Source organism: Pseudophryne corroboree, chromosome 1 (assembly GCF_028390025.1).
Source record: "Pseudophryne corroboree isolate aPseCor3 chromosome 1, aPseCor3.hap2, whole genome shotgun sequence".
Classification (NCBI taxonomy): domain Eukaryota; kingdom Metazoa; phylum Chordata; class Amphibia; order Anura; family Myobatrachidae; genus Pseudophryne; species Pseudophryne corroboree.
Window position 1 is genome coordinate 115,778,742 of NC_086444.1, and position 26,651 is coordinate 115,805,392.

Sequence of the window (26,651 nt, forward strand, 5' to 3'; positions counted from 1 at the left end):
TGGCACTGCAGTGTCACGCAGGATGTCCCTTCCAAAAAACCCTCCCCAAACAGCACATGACGCAAAGAAAAAGAAAAGAAAAAAGAGGTGCAAGATGGAATTGTCCTTGGGCCCTCCCACCCACCCTTATGTTGTATAAACAGGACATGCACACTTTAACCAACCCATCATTTCAGTGACAGGGTCTGCCACACGACTGTGACTGATATGACGGGTTGGTTTGGACCCCCACCAAAAAAGAAGCAATTAATCTCTCCTTGCACAAACTGGCTCTACAGAGGCAAGATGTCCACCTCATCATCATCCTCCGATATATCACCGTGTACATCCCCCTCCTCACAGATTATCAATTCGTCCCCACTGGAATCCACCATCTCAGCTCCCTGTGTACTTTGTGGAGGCAATTGCTGCTGGTCAATGTCTCCACGGAGGAATTGATTATAATTCATTTTAATGAACATCATCTTCTCCACATTTTCTGGATGTAACCTCGTACGCCGATTGCTGACAAGGTGAGCGGCGGCACTAAACACTCTTTCGGAGTACACACTTGTGGGAGGGCAACTTAGGTAGAATAAAGCCAGTTTGTGCAAGGGCCTCCAAATTGCCTCTTTTTCCTGCCAGTATAAGTACGGACTGTGTGACGTGCCTACTTGGATGCGGTCACTCATATAATCCTCCACCATTCTTTCAATGGGGAGAGAATCATATGCAGTGACAGTAGACGACATGTCCGTAATCGTTGTCAGGTCCTTCAGTCCGGACCAGATGTCAGCATCAGCAGTCGCTCCAGACTGCCCTGCATCACCGCCAGCGGGTGGGCTCGGAATTCTGAGCCTTTTCCTCGCACCCCCAGTTGCGGGAGAATGTGAAGGAGGAGATGTTGTTGACAGGTCGCGTTCCGCTTGACTTGACAATTTACTCACCAGCAGGTGTTTGAACCCCAGCAGACTTGTGTCTGCCGGAAAGAGAGATCCAAGGTAGGCTTTAAATCTAGGATCGAGCACGGTGGCCAAAATGTAGTGCTCTGATTTCAACAGATTGACCACCCGTGAATCCTTGCTAAGCGAATTAAGGGCTCCATCCACAAGTCCCACATGCCTAGCGGAATCGCTCCGTGTTAGCTCCTCCTTCAATGTCTCCAGCTTCTTCTGCAAAAGCCTGATGAGGGGAATGACCTGACTCAGGCTGGCAGTGTCTGAACTGACTTCACGTGTGGCAAGTTCAAAGGGCATCAGAACCTTGCACAACGTTGAAATCATTCTCCACTGCGCTTGAGACAGGTGCATCCCACCTCCTATATCGTGCTCAATTGTATAGGCTTGAATGGCCTTTTGCTGCTCCTCCAACCTCTGAAGCATATACAGGGTTGAATTCCACCTCGTTACCACTTCTTGCTTCAGATGATGGCAGGGCAGGTTCAGTAGTTTTTGGTGGTGCTCCAGTTTTCTGTACGTGGTGTCTGTACGCCGAAAGTGTCCCGCAATTCTTCTGGCCACCGACAGCATCTCTTGCACGCCCCTGTCGTTTTTAAAAAAATTCTGCACCACCAAATTCAAGGTATGTGCAAAACATGGGACGTGCTGGAATTGGCCCAGATTTAATGCACACACAATATTGCTGGCGTTGTCCGATGCCACAAATCCACAGGAGAGTCCAATTGGGGTAAGCCATTCCGCGATGATCTTCCTCAGTTGCCGTAAGAGGTTTTCAGCTGTGTGCGTATTCTGGAAACCGGTGATACAAAGCGTAGCCTGCCTAGGAAAGAGTTGGCGTTTGCGAGATGCTGCTACTGGTGCCGCCGCTGCTGTTCTTGCGGCGGGAGTCCATACATCTACCCAGTGGGCTGTCACAGTCATATAGTCCTGACCCTGCCCTGCTCCACTTGTCCACATGTCCGTGGTTAAGTGGACATTGGGTACAGCTGCATTTTTTAGGACACTGGTGACTCTTTTTCTGAGGTCTGTGTACATTTTCGGTATCGCCTGCCTAGAGAAATGGAACCTAGATGGTATTTGGTACCGGGGACACAGTACCTCCAACAAGTCTCTAGTTGGCTCTGCAGTAATGATGGATACCGGAACCACGTTTCTCACCACCCAGGATGCCAAGGCCTCAGTTATCCGCTTTGCAGTAGGATGACTGCTGTGATATTTCATCTTCCTCGCAAAGGACTGTTGGACAGTCAATTGCTTGGTGGAAGTAGTAAAAGTGGTCTTACGACTTCCCCTCTGGGATGACCATCGACTCCCAGCAGCAACAACAGCAGCGCCAGCAGCAGTAGGCGTTACACGCAAGGATGTATCGGAGGAATCCCAGGCAGGAGAGGACTCGTCAGAATTGCCAGTGACATGGCCTGCAGGACTATTGGCATTCCTGGGGAAGGAGGAAATTGACACTGAGGGAGTTGGTGGGGTGGTTTGCGTGAGCTTGGTTACAAGAGGAAGGGATTTACTGGTCAGTGGACTGCTTCCGCTGTCGGCCCAAGTTTTTGAACTTGTCACTGACTTATTATGAATGCGCTGCAGGTGACGTATAAGGGAGGATGTTCCGAGGTGGTTAACGTCCTTACCCCTACTTATTACAGCTTGACAAAGGGAACACACGGCTTGACACCTGTTGTCCGCATTTCTGGTGAAATACTTCCACACCGAAGAGCTGATTTTTTTGGTATTTTCACCAGGCATGTCAACGGCCATATTCCTACCACGGACAACAGGTGTCTCCCCGGGTGCCTGACTTAAACAAACCACCTCACCATCAGAATCCTCCTGGTCAATTTCCTCCCCAGCGCCAGCAACACCCATATCCTCCTCATCCTGGTGTACTTCAACACTGACATCTTCAATCTGACTATCAGGAACTGGACTGCGGGTGCTCCTTCCATCACTTGCAGGGGGCGTGCAAATGGTGGAAGGCGCATGCTCTTCACGTCCAGTGTTGGGAAGGTCAGGCATCGCAACCGACACAATTGGAGTCGGACTCTCCTTGTGGATTTGGGATTTCGAAGAACGCACAGTTCTTTGCGGTGCTACTGCTTTTGCCAGCTTTAGTCTTTTCATTTTTCTAGCGAGAGGCTGAGTGCTTCCATCCTCATGTGAAGCTGAACCACTAGCCATGAACATAGGCCAGGGCCTCAGCCGTTCCTTGCCACTCCGTGTGGTAAATGGCATATTGGCAAGTTTACGCTTCTCCTCCGACAATTTTATTTTAGGTTTTGGAGTCCTTTTTTTACTGATATTTGGTGTTTTGGATTTGACATGCTCTGTACTATGACATTGGGCATCGGCCTTGGCAGACGACGTTGCTGGCATTTCATCGTCTCGGCCAGGACTAGTGGCAGCAGCTTCAGCACGAGGTGGAAGTGGATCTTGATCTTTCCCTAATTTTGGAACCTCAACATTTTTGTTCTCCATATTTTAATAGGCACAACTAAAAGGCACCTCAGGTAAACAATGGAGATGGATGGATTGGATACTAGTATACAATTATGGACGGGCTGCCGAGTGCCGACACAGAGGTAGCCACAGCCGTGAACTACCGCACTGTACTGTGTCTGCTGCTAATATATAGACTGGTTGATAAAGAGATAGTATACTCGTAACTAGTATGCATGTATAAAGAAAGAAAAAAAAACCACGGTTAGGTGGTATATACAATTATGGACGGGCTGCCGAGTGCCGACACAGAGGTAGCCACAGCCGTGAACTACCGCACTGTACTGTGTCTGCTGCTAATATAGACTGGTTGATAAAGAGATAGTATACTCGTAACTAGTATGTATGTATAAAGAAAGAAAAAAAAACCACGGTTAGGTGGTATATACAATTATGGACGGGCTGCCGAGTGCCGACACAGAGGTAGCCACAGCCGTGAACTACCGCACTGTACTGTGTCTGCTGCTAATATAGACTGGTTGATAAAGAGATAGTATACTCGTAACTAGTATGACTATAAAGAAAGAAAAAAAAACCACGGTTAGGTGGTATATACAATTATGGACGGGCTGCCGAGTGCCGACACAGAGGTAGCCACAGCCGTGAACTACCGCACTGTACTGTGTCTGCTGCTAATATATAGACTGGTTGATAAAGAGATAGTATACTCGTAACTAGTATGTATGTATAAAGAAAGAAAAAAAAACCACGGTTAGGTGGTATATACAATTATGGACGGGCTGCCGAGTGCCGACACAGAGGTAGCCACAGCCGTGAACTACCGCACTGTACTGTGTCTGCTGCTAATATATAGACTGGTTGATAAAGAGATAGTATACTCGTAACTAGTATGTATGTATGTATAAAGAAAGAAAAAAAACCCACCTGTTAGGTGGTATATACAATTATGGACGGGCTGCCGAGTGCCGACACAGAGGTAGCCACAGCCGTGAACTACCGCACTGTACTGTGTCTGCTGCTAATATAGACTGGTTGATAAAGAGATAGTATACTCGTAACTAGTATGTATGTATAAAGAAAGAAAAAAAAACCACGGTTAGGTGGTATATACAATTATGGACGGGCTGCCGAGTGCCGACACAGAGGTAGCCACAGCCGTGAACTACCGCACTGTACTGTGTCTGCTGCTAATATAGACTGGTTGATAAAGAGATAGTATACTCGTAACTAGTATGACTATAAAGAAAGAAAAAAAAACCACGGTTAGGTGGTATATACAATTATGGACGGGCTGCCGAGTGCCGACACAGAGGTAGCCACAGCCGTGAACTACCGCACTGTACTGTGTCTGCTGCTAATATAGACTGGTTGATAAAGAGATAGTATACTACTAATATTATATATACTGGTGGTCAGGTCACTGGTCACTAGTCACACTGGCAGTGGCACTCCTGCAGCAAAAGTGTGCACTGTTTAATTTTAATATAATATTATGTACTCCTGGCTCCTGCTATAACCTATAACTGGCACTGCAGTGCTCCCCAGTCTCCCCCACAATTATAAGCTGTGTGAGCTGAGCACAGTCAGATATATATATACATTGATGCAGCACACTGGGCTGAGCAGTGCACACAGATATGGTATGTGACTGAGTCACTGTGTGTATCGTTTTTTTCAGGCAGAGAACGGATATATTAAATAAAACAAACAACTGCACTGTCTGGTGGTCACTGTGGTCGTCAGTCACTAAACTCTGCACTCTCTTCTACAGTATCACAGCCTCAGGTCAATCTCTCTCTCTCTCTCTCAACCCTAATCTAAATGGAGAGGACGCCAGCCACGTCCTCTCCCTATCAATCTCAATGCACGTGTGAAAATGGCGGCGACGCGCGGCTCCTTATATAGAATCCGAGTCTCGCGAGAATCCGACAGCGTCATGATGACGTTCGGGCGCGCTCGGGTTAACCGAGCAAGGCGGGAGGATCCGAGTCTGCTCGGACCCGTGAAAAAAACATGAAGTTCGTGCGGGTTCGGATTCAGAGAAACCGAACCCGCTCATCTCTACGTATTTGCTCCTGACCAAGTAGCTGCTCGGCAAAGTTGAAAAGCCGAGACCCCTCGGGCAGCCGCCCAAGATGAGCCCACCTTCCTTGTGGAGTGGGCATTTACAGATTTTTGGCTGTGGCAGGCCTGCCACAGAATGTGCAAGCTGAATTGTACTACAAATCCAACGAGCAATAGTCTGCTTAGAAGCAGGAGCACCCAGCTTGTTGGGTGCATACAGGATAAACAGCGAGTCAGATTTCCTGACTCCAGCCGTCCTGGAAACATATATTTTCAGGGCACTGACAACGTCTAGCAACTTGGAGGCCTCCAAGTCCCTAGTAGCCGCAAGCACCACAAATAGGTTGGTTCAGGTGAAACGCTGAAACCACCTTGGGGAGAAACTGAGGACGAGTCCTCAATTCCTCCCTGTCCGAATGGAAAATCAGATAAGGGCTTTTTCAGGATAAAGCCGCCAATTCTGACACGCGCCTGGCCCAGGCCAGGGCCAACAGCATGACCACTTTTCATGTGAGATATTTTAACTCCACAGATTTAAGTGGTTCAAACCAATGTGACTTTTGGAACCCAAAACTACATTGAGATCCCAAAGTGCCACTGGAGGCACAAAAGGAGGCTGTATATGCAGTACCCCTTTTACAAACGTCTGAACTTCAGGGACTGAAGCTAGTTCTTTTTGGAAGAAAATTGACAGGGCCGAAATTTGAACCTTAATGGACCCCAATTTCAGGCCCATAGACACTCCTGTTTGCAGGAAATGTAGGAATCGACCCAGTTGAATTTCCTCCGTCGGGCCTTACTGGCCTCGCACCACGCAACATATTTTCGCCAATTGCGGTGATAATGTTTTTGCGGTTACATCCTTCCTGGCTTTGATCAGGATAGGGATGACTTCATCCGGAATGCCTTTTTTCCTTCAGGATCCGGCGTTCAACCGCCATGCCGTCAAACGCAGCCGCGGTAAGTCTTGGAACAGACAAGGTCCTTGCTGGAGCAGGTCTCTTCTTAGAGGTAGAGGCCACGGATCCTCCGTGAGCATCTCTTGAAGTTCCGGTTACCAAGTCCTTCTTGGCCAATCCGGAACCACGAATATAGTGCTTACTCCTCTCCATCTTATCAATCTCAGTACCTTGGGTATGAGAGGCAGAGGAGGGAACACATACCCTGACTGGTACACCCACGGTGTTACCAGAGCGTCTACAGCTTATTGCCTGAGGGTCCCTGGACCTGGCGCAATACCTGTCGAGTTTTTAATCATGTGGAAGACTTCTGGGTGAAGTCCCCACTCTCCCGGGTGGAGGTCGTGTTGAGGAAGTCTGCTTCCCAGTTGTCCACTCCCGGAATGAATACTGCTGACAGTGCTATCACATGATTTTCCGCCCAGCGAAAAATCCTTGCAGCTTCTGTCATTGCCCTCCTGCTTCTTGTGCCACCCTGTCTGTTTACGTGGGTGACTGCCGTGATGTTGTCCGACTGGATCAACACCGGCTGACCTTGAAGCAGAGGTCTTGCTAAGCTTAGAGCATTGTAAATGTCCCTTAGCTTCAGGATATTTATGTGAAGTGATGTCTCCAGGCTTGACCATAAGCCCTGGATATTCCTTCCCTGTGTGACTGCTCCCCAGCCTCGCAGGCTGGCATCCGTGGTCACCAGGACCCAGTCCTGAATGCCTAATCTGCGGCCCTCTAGAAGATGAGCACTCTGCAACCACCACAGGAGGGACACCCTTGTCCTTGGTGACAGGGTTATCCGCTGATGCATCTGAAGATGCGACCCGGACCATTTGTCCAGCAGGTCCCACTGGAAAGTTCTTGCGTGGAATCTGCCGAATGGGATTGCTTCGTAGGAAGCCACCATTTTACCCAGAACCCTTGTGCATTGATGCACTGAGACTTGGCTCGGTTTTAGGAGGTTCCTGACTAGCTCGGCTAACTCCCTGGCTTTCTCCTCCGGGAGAAACACCTTTTTCTGGACTGTGTCCAGGATCATCCCTAGGAACAGAAGACAAGTCGTCGGAACCAGGTGCGATTTTGGAATATTGAGAATCCAATCGTGCTGCCGCAACACTACCTGAGATAGTGCTACACCGACCTCCAACTGTTCCCTGGATCTTACCCTTATCAGGGAATTGTCCAAGTAAGGGATAACTAAAATTCACTTCCTTCGAAGGAATATCATCATTTCGGCCATTACCTTGGTAAAGACCGGGGTGCCGTGGACCATCCATACGGCAGCGTCTGAACTGATAGTGACAGTTCTGTACCATAAACCTGAGGTACCCTTGGTGAGAAGGGTAAATTTTGACATGAAGGTAAGCATCCTTGATGTCCCGAGACATCATGTAGTCCCCTTCTTCCAGGTTCGCAATCACTGCTCTGAGTGACTCAATCTTGAATTTGAACCTCTGTATGTAAGTGTTCAAAGATTTTAGATTTAGAATCGGTCTCACCGAGCCGTCCGGCTTCGGTACCACAACAGTGTGGAATAATACCCCGTTCCCTGTTGCAGGAGGGGTATCTTGATTATCACCTGCTGGGAATACAGCTTGTGAATGGCTTCCAAAACTGTCTCCCTGTCAGAAGGAGACATCGGTAAAGCCGACTTTAGGAAACGGCGAGGGGGAGACGTCTCGAATTCTAATTTGTACCCCTGAGATATCACCTGAAGGATCCAGGGGTCTACTTGCGAGTGAGCCCACTGCGCGCTGAAATTCATTGAGACGGGCCCCCCACCGTGCCTGATTCTGCTTGTAAAGCCCCAGCGTATACTGAGGGCTTGGCAGAGGCGGGAGAGGGTTTCTGTTCCTGGGAACTGGCTGATTTCTGCAGCCTTTTTCCTCTCCCTCTGTCACGGGGCAGAAATGAGGAACCTTTTGCCCGCTTGTCCACGAAAAGACTGCGCCTGATAATACGGCGTCTTCTCATGTTGAGAGGCGATCTGGGGTACAAACGTGGAATTCCCAGCTGTTGCCGTGGCCACCAGGTCTGAAAGACCGACCCCAAATAACTCCTCCCCTTAATAAAGCAATACTTCCAAATGCCGTTTGGAATACGCATCACCTGACCACTGACGTGTCCATAACCCTCTACTGGTAGAAATGGACAACGCGCTTAGACTTGATGCCAGTCGGCAAATATTCCGCTGTGCATCACGCATATATAGAAATGCATCTTTTAAATGCTCTATAGGCAAAAATATACTGTCCCTATCTAGGGTATCAATATTTTCAGTCAGGGAATCCGACCACGCCAACCCAGCACTGCACATCCAGGCTGAGGCGATTGCTGGTCGCAGTATAACACCAGTATGTGTGTAAATACCTTTTAGGATACCCTCCTGCTTTCTATCAGCAGGATCCTTAAGGGTGGCCATCTCAGGCGAAGGTAGAGCCCTTACAAGCGTGTGAGCGCTTTATCCACCCTAGGGGGTGTTTCCCAACCCTAACCTCTGGCGGGAAAGGGTATAATGCCAATAACATTTTAGAAATTATCAGTTGTTATCGGGGGAAACCCACGCATCATCACACACCTCATTTAATTTCTCAGATTCAGGAAAACTACAGGTAGTTTTTCCTCACCGAACATAATACCCCTTTTTTGGTGGTACTCGTATTATCAGAAATGTGTAAAACATTTTTCATTGCCTCAATCATGTAACGTGTGGCCCTACTGGAAGTCACATTCGTCTCTTCACCGTCGACACTGGAGTCAGTATCCGTGTCGGCGTCTATATCTGCCATCTGAGGTAACGGGCGCTTTAGAGCCCCTGACGGCCTATGAGACGTCTGGACAGGCACAAGCTGAGTAGCCGGCTGTCTCATGTCAACCACTGTCTTTTATACAGAGCTGACACTATCACGTAATTCCTTCCAACAGTTCATCCACTCAGGTGTCGACCCCCTAGGGGGTGACATCACTATTACAGGCAATCTGCTCCGTCTCCACATCATTTTTCTCCTCATACATGTCGACACAAAAATACCGACATACAACACACACACAGGGAATGCTCTGATAGAGGACAGGACCCCACTAGCCCTTTGGGGAGACAGAGGGAGAGTTTGCCAGCACACACCAGAGCGCTATATATATACAGGGATAACCTTATATAAGTGTTTTTCCCCTTATAGCTGCTGTATAGTTAATACTGCGCCTAATTAGTGCCCCCCTCTCTTTTTTAACCCTTTCTGTAGTGTAGTGACTGCAGGGGAGAGCCAGGGAGCTTCCCTCCAACGGAGCTGTGAGGGAAAATGGCGCCAGTGTGCTGAGGAGATAGGCTCCGCCCCTTTTTCGCGACTTTTCTCCTGCTTTTTTATGGATTCTGGCAGGGGTTAAAATTCATCCATATAGCCCTGGGGGCTATATGTGATGTATTTTCGCCAGCCAAGGTGTTTTTATTGCGTCTCAGGGCGCCCCCCCCCAGCGCCCTGCACCCTCAGTGACCGAAGTGTGAAGTGTGCTGAGAGCAATGGCGCACAGCTGCAGTGCTGTGCGCTACCTTGTTGAAGACAGGACGTCTTCTGCCGCCGATTTTCCGGACCTCTTCTGCTTTCTGGCTCTGTAAGGGGGCCGGCGGCGCGGCTCTGGGACCCATCCAAGCTGGGCCTGTGATCGTCCCTCTGGAGCTAATGTCCAGTAGCCTAAGAAGCCCAATCCACTCTGCACGCAGGTGAGTTCGCTTCTTCTCCCCTTAGTCCCTCGATGCAGTGAGCCTGTTGCCAGCAGGTCTCACTGAAAATAAAAAACCTAAACTAAAACTTTCACTAAGAAGCTCAGGAGAGCCCCTAGTGTGCACCCTTCTCGTTCGGGCACAGAGATCTAACTGAGGCTTGGAGGAGGGTCATGGGGGGAGGAGCCAGTGCACACCAGATAGTCCTAAAGCTTTCTTTAGATGTGCCCAGTCTCCTGCGGAGCCGCTATCCCCATGGTCCTTACGGAGTCCCCAGCATCCACTTAGGACGTTAGAGAAATTTAAAGCCACAATTCTGATAAAATCAGAGAATAAAAAATGTAGATCTTGCACAACACTAGTCAGGTGTTTCGCCATCATTACCATCCATAGATCACACTAAATGCAATTTACTTTAGCCGTACGGGGATGCTTGAACACACTGAGTGTTTAACAGAACACATGAATGCTATAGGATTGCAGTACTGCAAAGTATTAACACAGCATTAACAGCCTATTTACAACTACCAAGTATATCTTAAAATAGGTATTACCAAAAGGAACTAAGCATAGAAAGTGAAGCACTACCTCCGCCTGTCATGGAACCGCTTATCAGATGAAAGAAGGTCATAGAGCTGCTGTATATCCGCCAGGCCGGGTAAGAAGATCAGCACGGCTCCCTCTACATTCCTGTACTGTGCACTCTTGTCTGGAGAGAGAAAAGGAGATATAATGTCTGAAACTTACAGGTGGTCCTGCAGTGTATAACGTCTATAGTGGATGTGGACAGACAGTCCTGCAGTGTATAACGTCTATAGTGGATGTGGACAGACAGTCCTGCAGTGTATAACGTCTATAGTGGATGTGGACAGACAGTCCTGCAGTGTATAACGTCTATAGTGGATGTGGACAGACAGTCCTGCAGTGTATATCGTCTATAGTGGATGTGGACAGACAGTCCTGCAGTGTATATCGTCTATAGTGGATGTGGACAGACAGTCCTGCAGTGTATATCGTCTATAGTGGATGTGGACAGACAGTCCTGCAGTTTACAACGTCTATAGTGGATGTGGACAGACAGTCCTGCAGTGTATATCGTCTATAGTGGATGTGGACAGACAGTTCTGCAGTGTACAACGTCTATAGTGGATGTGGACAGGCAGTCCTGCAGTGTATAACGTCTATAGTGGATGTGGACAGACAGTCCTGAAGTGTATAACGTCTATAGTGGATGTGGACAGACAGTCCTGCAGTGTATATCGTCTATAGTGGATGTGGACAGACAGTCCTGCAGTGTATATCGTCTATAGTGGATATGGACAGACAGTCCTGCAGTGTATATCGTCTATAGTAGATGTGGACAGACAGTTCTGCAGTATAGAACGTCTATAGTGGATGTGGACAGACAGTCCTGCAGTGTACAACGTCTATAGTGGATGTGGACAGAAAGTCCTGCAGTGTATATCGTCTATAGTGGATGTGGACAGACAGTCCTGCAGTGTACAACGTCTATAGTGGATGTGGACAGGCAGTCCTGCAGTGTATAACGTCTATAGTGGATGTGGAAAGACAGTCCTGCAGTGTATAACGTCTATAGTGGATGTGGACAGACAGTCCTGCAGTGTATAACGTCTATAGTGGATGTGGACAGACAGTCCTGCAGTGTATATCGTCTATAGTGGATGTGGACAGACAGTCCTGCAGTGTATAACGTCTATAGTGGATGTGGACAGACAGTCCTGCAGTGTACAACGTCTATAGTGGATGTGGACAGACAGTCCTGCAGTGTATATCGTCTATAGTGGATGTGGACAGACAGTCCTGCAGTTTACAACGTCTATAGTGGATGTGGACAGGCAGTCCTGCAGTGTATAACGTCTATAGTGGATGTGGACAGACAGTCCTGAAGTGTATATCGTCTATAGTGGATGTGGACAGACAGTCCTGCAGTGTATATCGTCTATAGTGGATGTGGACAGACAGTCCTGCAGTTTACAACGTCTATAGTGGATGTGGACAGACAGTCCTGCAGTGTATATCGTCTATAGTGGATGTGGACAGACAGTTCTGCAGTGTACAACGTCTATAGTGGATGTGGACAGACAGTTCTGCAGTGTACAACGTCTATAGTGGATGTGGACAGGCAGTCCTGCAGTGTATAACGTCTATAGTGGATGTGGACAGACAGTCCTGAAGTGTATAACGTCTATAGTGGATGTGGACAGACAGTCCTGAAGTGTATAACGTCTATAGTGGATGTGGACAGACAGTCCTGCAGTGTATATCGTCTATAGTGGATATGGACAGACAGTTCTGCAGTATATAACGTCTATAGTGGATGTGGACAGACAGTCCTGCAGTGTACAACGTCTATAGTGGATGTGGACAGACAGTCCTGCAGTGTATATCGTCTATAGTGGATGTGGACAGACAGTCCTGCAGTGTACATCGTCTATAGTGGATGTGGACAGGCAGTCCTGCAGTGTATATCGTCTATAGTGGACAGACAGTCCTGCAGTGTACAACGTCTATAGTGGATGTGGACAGGCAGTCCTGCAGTGTATATCGTCTATAGTGGATGTGGACAGACAATCCTGCAGTGTATATCGTCTATAGTGGATGTGGACAGACAGTCCTGCAGTGTATAACGTCTATAGTGGATGTGGACAGACAGTCCTGCAGTGTATATCGTCTATAGTGGATATGGACAGACAGTCCTGCAGTGTATATCGTCTATAGTGGATGTGGACAGAGAGTCCAGAAGTGTATAACGTCTATAGTGGATGTGGACAGACAGTCCTGCAGTGTATAACATCTATAGTGGATGTGGACAGACAGTCGTGCACTGTATAACGTCTATAGTGGATGTGGACAGACAGTCCTGCATTGTATAACATCTATAGTGGATGTGGACAGACAGTCCTGCAGTGTATAACGTCTATAGTGGATGTGACAGACAGTCCTGCAGTGTACAACGTCTATAGTGGATGTGGACAGGCAGTCCTGCAGTGTATAACGTCTATAGTGGATGTGGACAGACAGTCCTGAAGTGTATATCGTCTATAGTGGATGTGGACAGACAGTCCTGCAGTGTATATCGTCTATAGTGGATGTGGACAGACAGTCCTGCAGTTTACAACGTCTATAGTGGATGTGGACAGACAGTCCTGCAGTGTATATCGTCTATAGTGGATGTGGACAGACAGTTCTGCAGTGTACAACGTCTATAGTGGATGTGGACAGGCAGTCCTGCAGTGTATAACGTCTATAGTGGATGTGGACAGACAGTCCTGAAGTGTATAACGTCTATAGTGGATGTGGACAGACAGTCCTGCAGTGTATATCGTCTATAGTGGATGTGGACAGACAGTCCTGCAGTGTATATCGTCTATAGTGGATATGGACAGACAGTCCTGCAGTGTATATCGTCTATAGTAGATGTGGACAGACAGTTCTGCAGTATAGAACGTCTATAGTGGATGTGGACAGACAGTCCTGCAGTGTACAACGTCTATAGTGGATGTGGACAGAAAGTCCTGCAGTGTATATCGTCTATAGTGGATGTGGACAGACAGTCCTGCAGTGTACAACGTCTATAGTGGATGTGGACAGGCAGTCCTGCAGTGTATAACGTCTATAGTGGATGTGGAAAGACAGTCCTGCAGTGTATAACGTCTATAGTGGATGTGGACAGACAGTCCTGCAGTGTATAACGTCTATAGTGGATGTGGACAGACAGTCCTGCAGTGTATATCGTCTATAGTGGATGTGGACAGACAGTCCTGCAGTGTATAACCTCTATAGTGGATGTGGACAGACAGTCCTGCAGTGTATAACGTCTATAGTGGATGTGGACAGACAGTCCTGCAGTGTACAACGTCTATAGTGGATGTGGACAGGCAGTCCTGCAGTGTATAACGTCTATAGTGGATGTGGAAAGACAGTCCTGCAGTGTATAACGTCTATAGTGGATGTGGACAGACAGTCCTGCAGTGTATAACGTCTATAGTGGATGTGGACAGACAGTCCTGCAGTGTATATCGTCTATAGTGGATGTGGACAGACAGTCCTGCAGTGTATAACGTCTATAGTGGATGTGGACAGACAGTCCTGCAGTGTATATCGTCTATAGTGGATGTGGACAGACAGTCCTGCAGTGTATAACGTCTATAGTGGATGTGGACAGACAGTCCTGCAGTGTACAACGTCTATAGTGGATGTGGACAGACAGTCCTGCAGTGTATATCGTCTATAGTGGATGTGGACAGACAGTCCTGCAGTTTACAACGTCTATAGTGGATGTGGACAGGCAGTCCTGCAGTGTATAACGTCTATAGTGGATGTGGACAGACAGTCCTGAAGTGTATATCGTCTATAGTGGATGTGGACAGACAGTCCTGCAGTGTATATCGTCTATAGTGGATGTGGACAGACAGTCCTGCAGTTTACAACGTCTATAGTGGATGTGGACAGACAGTCCTGCAGTGTATATCGTCTATAGTGGATGTGGACAGACAGTTCTGCAGTGTACAACGTCTATAGTGGATGTGGACAGGCAGTCCTGCAGTGTATAACGTCTATAGTGGATGTGAACAGACAGTCCTGCAGTGTATAACGTCTATAGTGGATGTGGACAGACAGTCCTGAAGTGTATAACGTCTATAGTGGATGTGGACAGACAGTCCTGCAGTGTATATCGTCTATAGTGGATATGGACAGACAGTTCTGCAGTATATAACGTCTATAGTGGATGTGGACAGACAGTCCTGCAGTGTACAACGTCTATAGTGGATGTGGACAGACAGTCCTGCAGTGTATATCGTCTATAGTGGATGTGGACAGACAGTCCTGCAGTGTACATCGTCTATAGTGGATGTGGACAGGCAGTCCTGCAGTGTATATCGTCTATAGTGGACAGACAGTCCTGCAGTGTACAACGTCTATAGTGGATGTGGACAGGCAGTCCTGCAGTGTATATCGTCTATAGTGGATGTGGACAGACAATCCTGCAGTGTATATCGTCTATAGTGGATGTGGACAGACAGTCCTGCAGTGTATAACGTCTATAGTGGATGTGGACAGACAGTCCTGCAGTGTATATCGTCTATAGTGGATGTGGACAGACAGTCCTGCAGTGTATATCGTCTATAGTGGATATGGACAGACAGTCCTGCAGTGTATATAGTCTATAGTGGATGTGGACAGGCAGTCCTGAAGTGTATAACGTCTATAGTGGATGTGGACAGACAGTCCTGCAGTTTACAACGTCTATAGTGGATGTGGACAGGCAGTCCTGCAGTGTATAACGTCTATAGTGGATGTGGACAGACAATCCTGCAGTGTATAACGTCTATAGTGGATGTGGACAGGCAGTCCTGCAGTGTATAACGTCTATAGTGGATGTGGACAGACAGTCCTGAAGTGTATAACGTCTATAGTGGATGTGGACAGACAGTCCTGCAGTGTACAACGTCTATAGTGGATGTGGACAGGCAGTCCTGCAGTGTATAACGTTTATAGTGGATGTGGCAGACAGTCCTGCAGTGTATAACGTCTATAGTGGATGTGGACAGACAGTCCTGCAGTGTATATCGTCTATAGTGGATGTGGACAGACAGTTCTGCAGTATATAACGTCTATAGTGGATGTGGACAGACAGTCCTGCAGTGTATAACGTCTATAGTGGATGTGGACAGACAGTCGTGCACTGTATAACGTCTATAGTGGATGTGGACAGACAGTCCTGCATTGTATAACATCTATAGTGGATGTGGACAGACAGTCCTGCAGTGTATAACGTCTATAGTGGATGTGGACAGACAGTCCTGCAGTGTATAACGTCTATAGTGGATGTGGACAGACAGTCCTGCAGTGTATAACGTCTACAGCGGATGTGGACAGACAGTCCTGCAGTGTATAACATCTATAGTGGATGTGGACAGGCAGTCCTGCAGTGTATAACGTCTATAGTGGATGTGGACAGGCAGTCCTGCAGTGTATAACATCTATAGTGCATGTGGACAGACAGTCCTGCAGTGTATAACGTCTATAGTGGATGTGGACAGACAGTCCTGCAGTGTATAACGTCTATAGTGGATGTGGACAGACAGTCCTGCAGTGTATAACGTCTATAGTGGATGTGGACAGACAGTCCTACAGTGTATAACGTCTATAGTGGATGTGGACAGACAGTCCTGCAGTGTATAACGTCTATAGTGGATGTGGACAGACAGTCGTGCACTGTATAACGTCTATAGTGGATGTGGACAGACAGTCCTGCATTGTATAACATCTATAGTGGATGTGGACAGACAGTCCTGCAGTGTATAACGTCTATAGTGGATGTGGACAGACAGTCCTGCAGTGTATAACGTCTATAGTGGATGTGGACAGACAGTCCTGCAGTGTATAACGTCTACAGCGGATGTGGACAGACAGTCCTGCAGTGTATAACATCTATAGTGGATGTGGACAGGCAGTCCTGCAGTGTATAACGTCTATAGTGGATGTGGACAGGCAGTCCTGCAGTGTATAACATCTATAGTGCATGTGGACAGACAGTCCTGCAGTGTATAACGTCTATAGTGGATGTGGACAGACAGTCCTGCAGTGTATAACGTCTATAGTGGATGTGGACAGACAGTCCTGCAGTGTATAACGTCTATAGTGGATGTGGACAGACAGTCCTGCAGTGTATAACGTCTATAGTGGATGTGGACAGACAGTCCTGCAGTGTATATCGTCTATAGTGGATGTGGACAGACAGTCCTGCAGTTTACAACGTCTATAGTGGATGTGGACAGACAGTCCTGCAGTGTATATCGTCTATAGTGGATGTGGACAGACAGTTCTGCAGTGTACAACGTCTATAGTGGATGTGGACAGGCAGTCCTGCAGTGTATAACGTCTATAGTGGATGTGGACAGACAGTCCTGAAGTGTATAACGTCTATAGTGGATGTGGACAGACAGTCCTGAAGTGTATAACGTCTATAGTGGATGTGGACAGACAGTCCTGCAGTGTATATCGTCTATAGTGGATATGGACAGACAGTTCTGCAGTATATAACGTCTATAGTGGATGTGGACAGACAGTCCTGCAGTGTACAACGTCTATAGTGGATGTGGACAGACAGTCCTGCAGTGTATATCATCTATAGTGGATGTGGACAGACAGTCCTGCAGTGTACATCGTCTATAGTGGATGTGGACAGGCAGTCCTGCAGTGTATATCGTCTATAGTGGATGTGGACAGACAGTCCTGCAGTGTACAACGTCTATAGTGGATGTGGACAGGCAGTCCTGCAGTGTATATCGTCTATAGTGGATGTGGACAGACAATCCTGCAGTGTATATCGTCTATAGTGGATGTGGACAGACAGTCCTGCAGTGTATAACGTCTATAGTGGATGTGGACAGACAGTCCTGCAGTGTATATCGTCTATAGTGGATGTGGACAGACAGTCCTGCAGTGTATATCGTCTATAGTGGATATGGACAGACAGTCCTGCAGTGTATATCGTCTATAGTGGATGTGGACAGAGAGTCCTGAAGTGTATAACGTCTATAGTGGATGTGGACAGACAGTCCTGCAGTGTATAACGTCTATAGTGGATGTGGACAGACAGTCGTGCACTGTATAACGTCTATAGTGGATGTGGACAGACAGTCCTGCATTGTATAACATCTATAGTGGATGTGGACAGACAGTCCTGCAGTGTATAACGTCTATAGTGGATGTGACAGACAGTCCTGCAGTGTATAGCATCTATAGTGGATGTGGACAGACAGTCCTGCATTGTATAACGTCTATAGTGGATGTGGACAGACAGTCCTGCAGTGTATAACGTCTATAGTGGATGTGGACAGACAATCCTGCAGTGTATATAGTCTATAGTGGATGTGGACAGGCAGTCCTGCAGTGTATAACGTCTATAGTGGATGTGGACAGACAGTCCTGAAGTGTATAACGTCTATAGTGGATGTGGACAGACAGTCCTGCAGTGTACAACGTCTATAGTGGATGTGGACAGGCAGTCCTGCAGTGTATAACATCTATAGTGGATGTGGACAGACAGTCCTGCAGTGTACATCGTCTATAGTGGATGTGGACAGGCAGTCCTGCAGTGTATATCGTCTATAGTGGACAGACAGTCCTGCAGTGTACAACGTCTATAGTGGATGTGGACAGGCAGTCCTGCAGTGTATATCGTCTATAGTGGATGTGGACAGACAATCCTGCAGTGTATATCGTCTATAGTGGATGTGGACAGACAGTCCTGCAGTGTATAACGTCTATAGTGGATGTGGACAGACAGTCCTGCAGTGTATATCGTCTATAGTGGATGTGGACAGACAGTCCTGCAGTGTATATCGTCTATAGTGGATATGGACAGACAGTCCTGCAGTGTATATCGTCTATAGTGGATGTGGACAGAGAGTCCAGAAGTGTATAACGTCTATAGTGGATGTGGACAGACAGTCCTGCAGTGTATAACGTCTATAGTGGATGTGGACAGACAGTCGTGCACTGTATAACGTCTATAGTGGATGTGGACAGACAGTCCTGCATTGTATAACATCTATAGTGGATGTGGACAGACAGTCCTGCAGTGTACAACGTCTATAGTGGATGTGGACAGGCAGTCCTGCAGTGTATATCGTCTATAGTGGATGTGGACAGACAATCCTGCAGTGTATATCGTCTATAGTGGATGTGGACAGACAGTCCTGCAGTGTATAACGTCTATAGTGGATGTGGACAGACAGTCCTGCAGTGTATATCGTCTATAGTGGATGTGGACAGACAGTCCTGCAGTGTATATCGTCTATAGTGGATATGGACAGACAGTCCTGCAGTGTATATCGTCTATAGTGGATGTGGACAGAGAGTCCTGAAGTGTATAACGTCTATAGTGGATGTGGACAGACAGTCCTGCAGTGTATAACGTCTATAGTGGATGTGGACAGACAGTCGTGCACTGTATAACGTCTATAGTGGATGTGGACAGACAGTCCTGCATTGTATAACATCTATAGTGGATGTGGACAGACAGTCCTGCAGTGTATAACGTCTATAGTGGATGTGACAGACAGTCCTGCAGTGTATAGCATCTATAGTGGATGTGGACAGACAGTCCTGCATTGTATAACGTCTATAGTGGATGTGGACAGACAGTCCTGCAGTGTATAACGTCTATAGTGGATGTGGACAGACAATCCTGCAGTGTATATAGTCTATAGTGGATGTGGACAGGCAGTCCTGCAGTGTATAACGTCTATAGTGGATGTGGACAGACAGTCCTGAAGTGTATAACGTCTATAGTGGATGTGGACAGACAGTCCTGCAGTGTACAACGTCTATAGTGGATGTGGACAGGCAGTCCTGCAGTGTATAACGTCTATAGTGGATGTGGACAGACAATCCTGCAGTGTATAACGTCTATAGTGGATGTGGACAGGCAGTCCTGCAGTGTATAACGTCTATAGTGGATGTGGACAGACAGTCCTGAAGTGTATAACGTCTATAGTGGATGTGGACAGACAGTCCTGCAGTGTACAACGTCTATAGTGGATGTGGACAGGCAGTCCTGCAGTGTATAACGTCTATAGTGGATGTGGCAGACAGTCCTGCAGTGTATAACATCTATAGTGGATGTGGACAGGCAGTCCTGCAGTGTATAACGTCTATAGTGGATGTGGACAGACAGTCCTGAAGTGTATATCGTCTATAGTGGATGTGGACAGACAGTCCTGCAGTGTATAACGTCTATAGTGGATGTGGACAGGCAGTCCTGCAGTGTATAACGTCTATAGTGGATGTGGACAGACAGTCCTGCAGTGTATATCGTCTATAGTGGATGTGGACAGACAGTCCTGCAGTGTATAACGTCTATAGTGGATATGGACAGACAGTCCTGCAGTGTATATCGTCTATAGTGGATGTGGACAGACAGTCCTGCAGTGTATAACGTCTATAATGGATGTGGACAGACAGTCGTGCACTGTATAACGTCTATAGTGGATGTGGATAGACAGTCCTGCATTGTATAACATCTATAGTGGATGTGGACAGACAGTCCTGCAGTGTATAACGTCTATAGTGGATGTGGACAGACAGTCCTGCAGTGTATAACGTCTATAGTGGATGTGGACAGACAGTCCTGCAGTGTATAACGTCTACAGCGGATGTGGACAGACAGTCCTGCAGTGTATAACATCTATAGTGGATGTGGACAGGCAGTCCTGCAGTGTATAACGTCTATAGTGGATGTGGACAGGCAGTCCTGCAGTGTATAACATCTATAGTGCATGTGGACAGACAGTCCTGCAGTGTATAACGTCTATAGTGGATGTGGACAGACAGTCCTGCAGTGTATAACGTCTATAGTGGATGTGGACAGACAGTCCTGCAGTGTATAACGTCTATAGTGGATGTGGACAGACAGTCCTACAGTGTATAACGTCTATAGTGGATGTGGACAGACAGTCCTGCAGTGTATATCGTCTATAGCAGGCATTCCCAACCACGGTCCTCAAGGCACACCAACAGTGCAGGTTTTAGTGATATCCAGGCTGCAGCACAGATGGTTAAGTCAAAATAACTGAGCTACTAATTAAGTCACCTGCACTGAAGCCTGGATATCACAAAAACCTGCACTGTTAGTGTGCCTTGAGGACCGTGGTTGGGAATGCCTGGTCTATAGTGTATGTGGACAGACAGTCCTGAAGTGTATATTGGGGGTAATTCCAAGTTGATCGCAGCAGGAATTCTGTTAGCAATTGGGCAAAACCATGTGCACTGCAGGGGAGGCAGATATAACATGTGCAGAGAGAGTTAGATTTGGGTGGGGTGTGTTCAATCTGAAATCTAATTTGCAGTGTAAAAATAAACAGCCAGTATTTACCCTGCACAGAAATAAAATAACCCACCCAAATCTAACGCTCTCTGCACATGTTACATCTGCCCCCCCTGTACTGCACATGGTTTTGCCCAACTGCTAAAAAATTTCCTGCTGCGATCAACTTGGAATTACCCCCATTGTCTATAGTGGATGTGGACAGACAGTCCTGAAGTGTATAACATCTATAGTGGATGTGGACAGGCAGTCCTGAAGTGTATAACGTCTACAGTGGATGCGGACAGACAGTCCTGCAGTGTATATCGTCTATAGTGGATGTGGACAGACAGTCCTGCAGTGTATATCGTCTATAGTGGATGTGGACACAGTCCTGCAGTTTATAACGTCTATAGTGGATGTGGACAGAAAGTCCTGCAGTGTATAACATCTATAGTGGATGTGGACAGACAGTCGTGCATTGTATAACGTTGATAATGTCGGTATTATCTTAGACCGCAAAGCTATACCCCTTTGTACACTATTACCGTTGAGCCGCTATGGCCGCTAGACTACGTGCACGTGCTACACACTTTGTACGCTATTTGCGTACAGAGTCCTGCACGTGGTACGCACTTGGCGTACGCACGCTGCGCTGAGTGTACTGAGTACACACAGCGAGCGCTCACACAATGGATAACCTCTAAACCTTGTTAATGATACAGTGTAATGATATGCTTATACTTTAAATCTTTGGCAGCAAAGTACTGCAACGATGTTATACCTTTAAACCTTAAATAGCGCTGGCGATACAAAGTACCCGCAGTGCGTACACCTTAACAATGCTTATATACCTTAAACAGATAAATCTACTTTAAAACCCATACAGGAAAGTGAAAACACAACACTGTTTGTAGTTTAAACCACAGGGTTCTAAGGCCTCCGTGGATTATATACACTACAGGCTAACAAGTAAATCTAAACAGAAATAATGGCTACAGAGAATGTACGTACGTGAGAATATTCGCAAGCGCAACCCGAACTCGGTCCTCCGCTGGTCATACAGATAGCGTTTAGAGTCTTCTGACCGGCCAGGCAACAATGGTCCTTATATACACAACATGCATACACAATACAATGTCACTGTAATCTCATTGTTCATTGGACACAGAGATATGTCTCCACATTACAGCAAAGGTCATAGGTGGATTTGAAAAGGTGGGCGCTGTCTTATCCAACTGCTCTTGTGGGTGGTATCCTCTGGATTCCCGCCGCATATGTAATTTACAGTAAATACAGTTAATGTTCATAATCTACTTTTGTACATAACTATACGCAGAAACAAGCGATCTTTCTCTAACTAACACCGGAATGTTACCCTCAAAATACCCTACAGCTGGATACTAGACATCACCTTCCAACCTTTATCTGACCCTTCCTATCATGCAAAGGCGAATCTCTCTGTCCAGGAACTGTTTAAACTAATAATACTCGCTGTCATGGTCTAGGGGAACTATATCTACAATATACGCTATTTGGGTTAAATATGCAATGTTCTAATAACACGCTACACGCTCACAAACTCTACCGTAAATGCGCATACCACGCGCCAAGGCGCATGGCCGTGGAAGCTCCGTTACGCAAGTGCGGATATGCACACGCACGGCAGAGCGAGTGCACGCGCAGCGGGCATGTGCATGGGGTTAGTACAAGGCATATGTAGTACGATATTTTTCGACTTTGACAACGTCTATAGTGGATGTGGACAGACAGTCCTGCATTGTATAACATCTATAGTGGATGTGGACAGACAGTCCTGAAGTGTATAACGTCTATAGTGGATGTGGACAGACAGTCCTGAAGTGTATACTGTCTATAGTGGATGTAGACAGCCAGTCCTGTAGTGTATAACATCTATAGTGGATGTAGACAGACAGTCCTGCAGTGTATAACGCCTATAGTGGATGTGGACAGACAGTCCTGTAGTGTATAACATCTATAGTGGATGTGGACAGATAGTCCTGTAGTGTATAACATCTATAGTGGATGTGGACAGGCAGTCCTGCAGTGTATACTGTCTATAGTGGATGTGGACAGCCAGTCCTGCAGTGTATAACGTCTATAGTGGATGTGGACAGACAGTCCTGCAGTGTATATCGCCTATAGTGGATGTGGACAGCCAGTCCTGCAGTGTATACTGTCTATAGTGGATGTGGACAGACAGTCCTGCAGTGTATACTGTCTATAGTGGATGTGGACAGCCAGTCCTGCAGTGTATAACGTCTATAGTGGATGTGGACAGACAGTCCTGCAGTGTATACTGTCTATAGTGGATGTGGACAGACAGTCCTGCAGTGTATAACGTCTATAGTGGATGTGGACAGCCAGTCCTGCAGTGTATAACGTCTATAGTGGATGTGGACAGCCAGTCCTGCAGTGTATAACGTCTATAGTGGATGTGGACAGACAGTCCTGCAGTGTACAACGTCTATAGTGGATGTGGAGAGACAGTCCTGCAGTGTATAACGTCTATAGTGGATGTGGACAGACAGTCCTGCAGTGTATAACATCTATAGTGGATGTGGACAGACAGTCCTGCAGTGTATAACATCTATAGTGGATGTGGGCAGACAGTCCTGCAGTGTATAACATCTATAGTGGATGTGGACAGACAAACCTGCAGTGTATAACATCTATAGTGGATGTGGACAGACAGTCCTGCAGTGTATAACGTCTATAGTGGATGTGGACAGACAGTCCTGCAGTGTATAACGTCTATAGTGGATATGGACAGACAGTCCTGCAGTGTATAACGTCTATAGTGGATGTAGACAGCCAGTCCTGCAGTGTATAACATCTATAGTGGATATGGACAGACAGTCCTGCAGTGTATAACGTCTATAGTGGATGTGGACAGACAGTCCTGCAGTGTATAACATCTATAGTGGATATGGACAGACAGTCCTGCAGTGTATAACGTCTATAGTGGATGTGGACAGACAGTCCTGCAGTGTATAACATCTATAGTGGATATGGACAGACAGTCCTGCAGTGTATAACGTCTATAGTGGATGTAGACAGCCAGTCCTGCAGTGTATAACATCTATAGTGGATATGGACAGACAGTCCTGCAGTGTATAACGTCTATAGTGGATGTGGACAGACAGTCCTGCAGTGTATAACGTCTATAGTGGATGTGGACAGACAGTCCTGCAGTGTATAACGTCTATAGTGGATGTGGACAGACAGTCCTGCAGTGTATAACGTCTATAGTGTATGTGGACAGACAGTCCTGCAGTGTATAACATCTATAGTGGATATGGACAGACAGTCCTGCAGTGTATAACGTCTATAGTGGATGTGGACAGACAGTCCTGCAGTGTATATCGCCTATAGTGGATGTGGACAGCCAGTCCTGCAGTGTATACTGTCTATAGTGGATGTGGACAGACAGTCCTGCAGTGTATACTGTCTATAGTGGATGTGGACAGCCAGTCCTGCAGTGTATAACGTCTATAGTGGATGTGGACAGACAGTCCTGCAGTGTATACTGTCTATAGTGGATGTGGACAGACAGTCCTGCAGTGTATAACGTCTATAGTGGATGTGGACAGCCAGTCCTGCAGTGTATAACGTCTATAGTGGATGTGGACAGCCAGTCCTGCAGTGTATAACGTCTATAGTGGATGTGGACAGAAAGTCCTGCAGTGTATAACATCTATAGTGGATGTGGACAGACAGTCCTGCAGTGTATAACATCTATAGTGGATGTGGACAGACAGTCCTGCAGTGTATAACGTCTATAGTGGATGTGGACAGACAGTCCTGCAGTGTATAACGTCTATAGTGGATGTGGACAGACAGTCCTGCAGTGTATACTGTCTATAGTGGATGTGGACAGACAGTCCTGCAGTGTATAACGTCTATAGTGGATGTGGACAGACAGTCCTGCAGTGTATACTGTCTATAGTGGATGTGGACAGACAGTCCTGCAGTGTATAACGTCTATAGTGGATGTGGACAGACAGTCCTGCAGTGTATAACGTCTATAGTGGATGTGGACAGGCAGTCCTGCAGTGTATAACGTCTATAGTGGATGTGGACAGACAGTCCTGCAGTGTATACTGTCTATAGTGGATGTGGACAGACAGTCCTGCAGTGTATAACATCTATAGTGGATGTGGACAAACAGTCCTGCAGTGTATAACGTCTATAGTGGATGTGGACAGTCAAGATGATGTGCAGCTAATTCAGCTTTGGATTTGAAGCGTGACAAACATTGTGGGAAATTGTAACGCTCTGAGACTGGAAAACGTGACAATATACTCCATTGTTTAGTTGGCCCTCTCTTCATAGGGCAGATGTATTAAGTCTGGAGAAGGGCTAAAGCAGTGATAAGTGTAAGGTGATAACGCACCAGCCAATCGGCTCCTAACGGTCATTTTTCAAACACGTAATGATTGGCTGGTGCGTTATCACTTTCACTTATCACTGCTTTATCCCCTCACCAGGCTTAATACATCCGCCCCCATGTTACATACATGCTCATATGACACATGCATGCAGACAATATAGAACATACACGATTCTATGACAGACTATTGATGACTGTAAGTTTGCAGTAAATGGGTTAGACCACAAACTAGTAACATACCCAAGAACACCAGCAACTCCAGAACCAGGTCCAGGTTTATTTTATTGGGGTTCATATACAGAACAGCATGACGTGTCCGTGCACTATACCTCTGATAACAAGGGTTTACCTCCATCACAGAACCGGCCTGAGCGGGGATGAACTCCTGCAAGTCAAATCAGCTATACTATTTATTATACAGTCATTATTAGTTTTATGCATCAGTAAAAAGAAAGATTGCGGCTCTTTATTGAACTTAATAAATGTGTTATTAAGGAATTTCACAATGCAGCATATGCAATCACATAATAAACTTGAGAATACAGAGTGAAAAATCAGGATTTTGGTACTTACCGATAAATCCCTTTCTCCGATTCCACAGGGGCCACTGGAGCGTAGTTACAATGGGGAAATAATAGGTAGTAATTGGGAGCTGGCACTTTAAAATTCTCACACTGTGGCTAGCTCCTCCCCTACTATCTCCCCTCCAAGCCAGTCTACGTAAAACTGTGCCCGAGGAGAGCTGGAATAAACAAACCGTAAGGTAGAGGAGGTTAATGACGCCCTGTAAACCAGGAGAACACAAACCAAACCTGGAACAGAACCTATCAAACAACCGGCTAGCTCAAACTCAACAAGCAGTCATATGGTGATCTGCAAACCGTTAAGCAAAATACAAGGAGGAACAGCGCTGGGCGGGCGTCCAGTGGCCCCTGTGGAATCGGAAAAAGGGATTTATCGGTAAGTACCAAAATCCTGATTTCTCCTTCATCCACTAGGGGCCACTGGAGCGTAGTTACAATGGGGACGTCCCAGAGCTCCCAAAACGGGTGGGAGAGCGCTGAGAGTCCTGTAAAATCGCTCGGCCAAACTGTGATGCAGAGGCCGCAAAAGTGTCAAACTTGTAGAATTTGACAAAACGAATGTCGGTCCGACCAAGTAGCCGCACGACATATAGTCGCCGCCCGACATAAGACATGGAGACCCTACGGGCAGCTGCCCACGAAGGTCCCACAACGCGCGTAAAGTGTGCTGAAATGGAAAACGGAGG

The 26,651-nt window shown here is 46.9% G+C and overlaps 1 protein-coding gene across 5 annotated transcripts in view; it reads right to left on the reverse strand.

The window, feature by feature from the left end:
* The window catches only part of DHX29 (DExH-box helicase 29), a 161,482-nt gene that overhangs the window by 27,077 nt on the left and 107,754 nt on the right, over nt 1–26,651 (reverse strand). For all 5 annotated transcript variants that reach the window (XM_063962169.1, XM_063962173.1, XM_063962149.1 and 2 more), the window contains 2 exons: nt 25,622–25,766; nt 10,719–10,839 (listed from right to left, as the gene is read on the reverse strand). In XM_063962169.1, the coding sequence (XP_063818239.1) occupies nt 10,719–10,839; nt 25,622–25,766 (266 nt within the window). The remainder of the gene's footprint in view (nt 1–10,718; nt 10,840–25,621; nt 25,767–26,651) is intronic.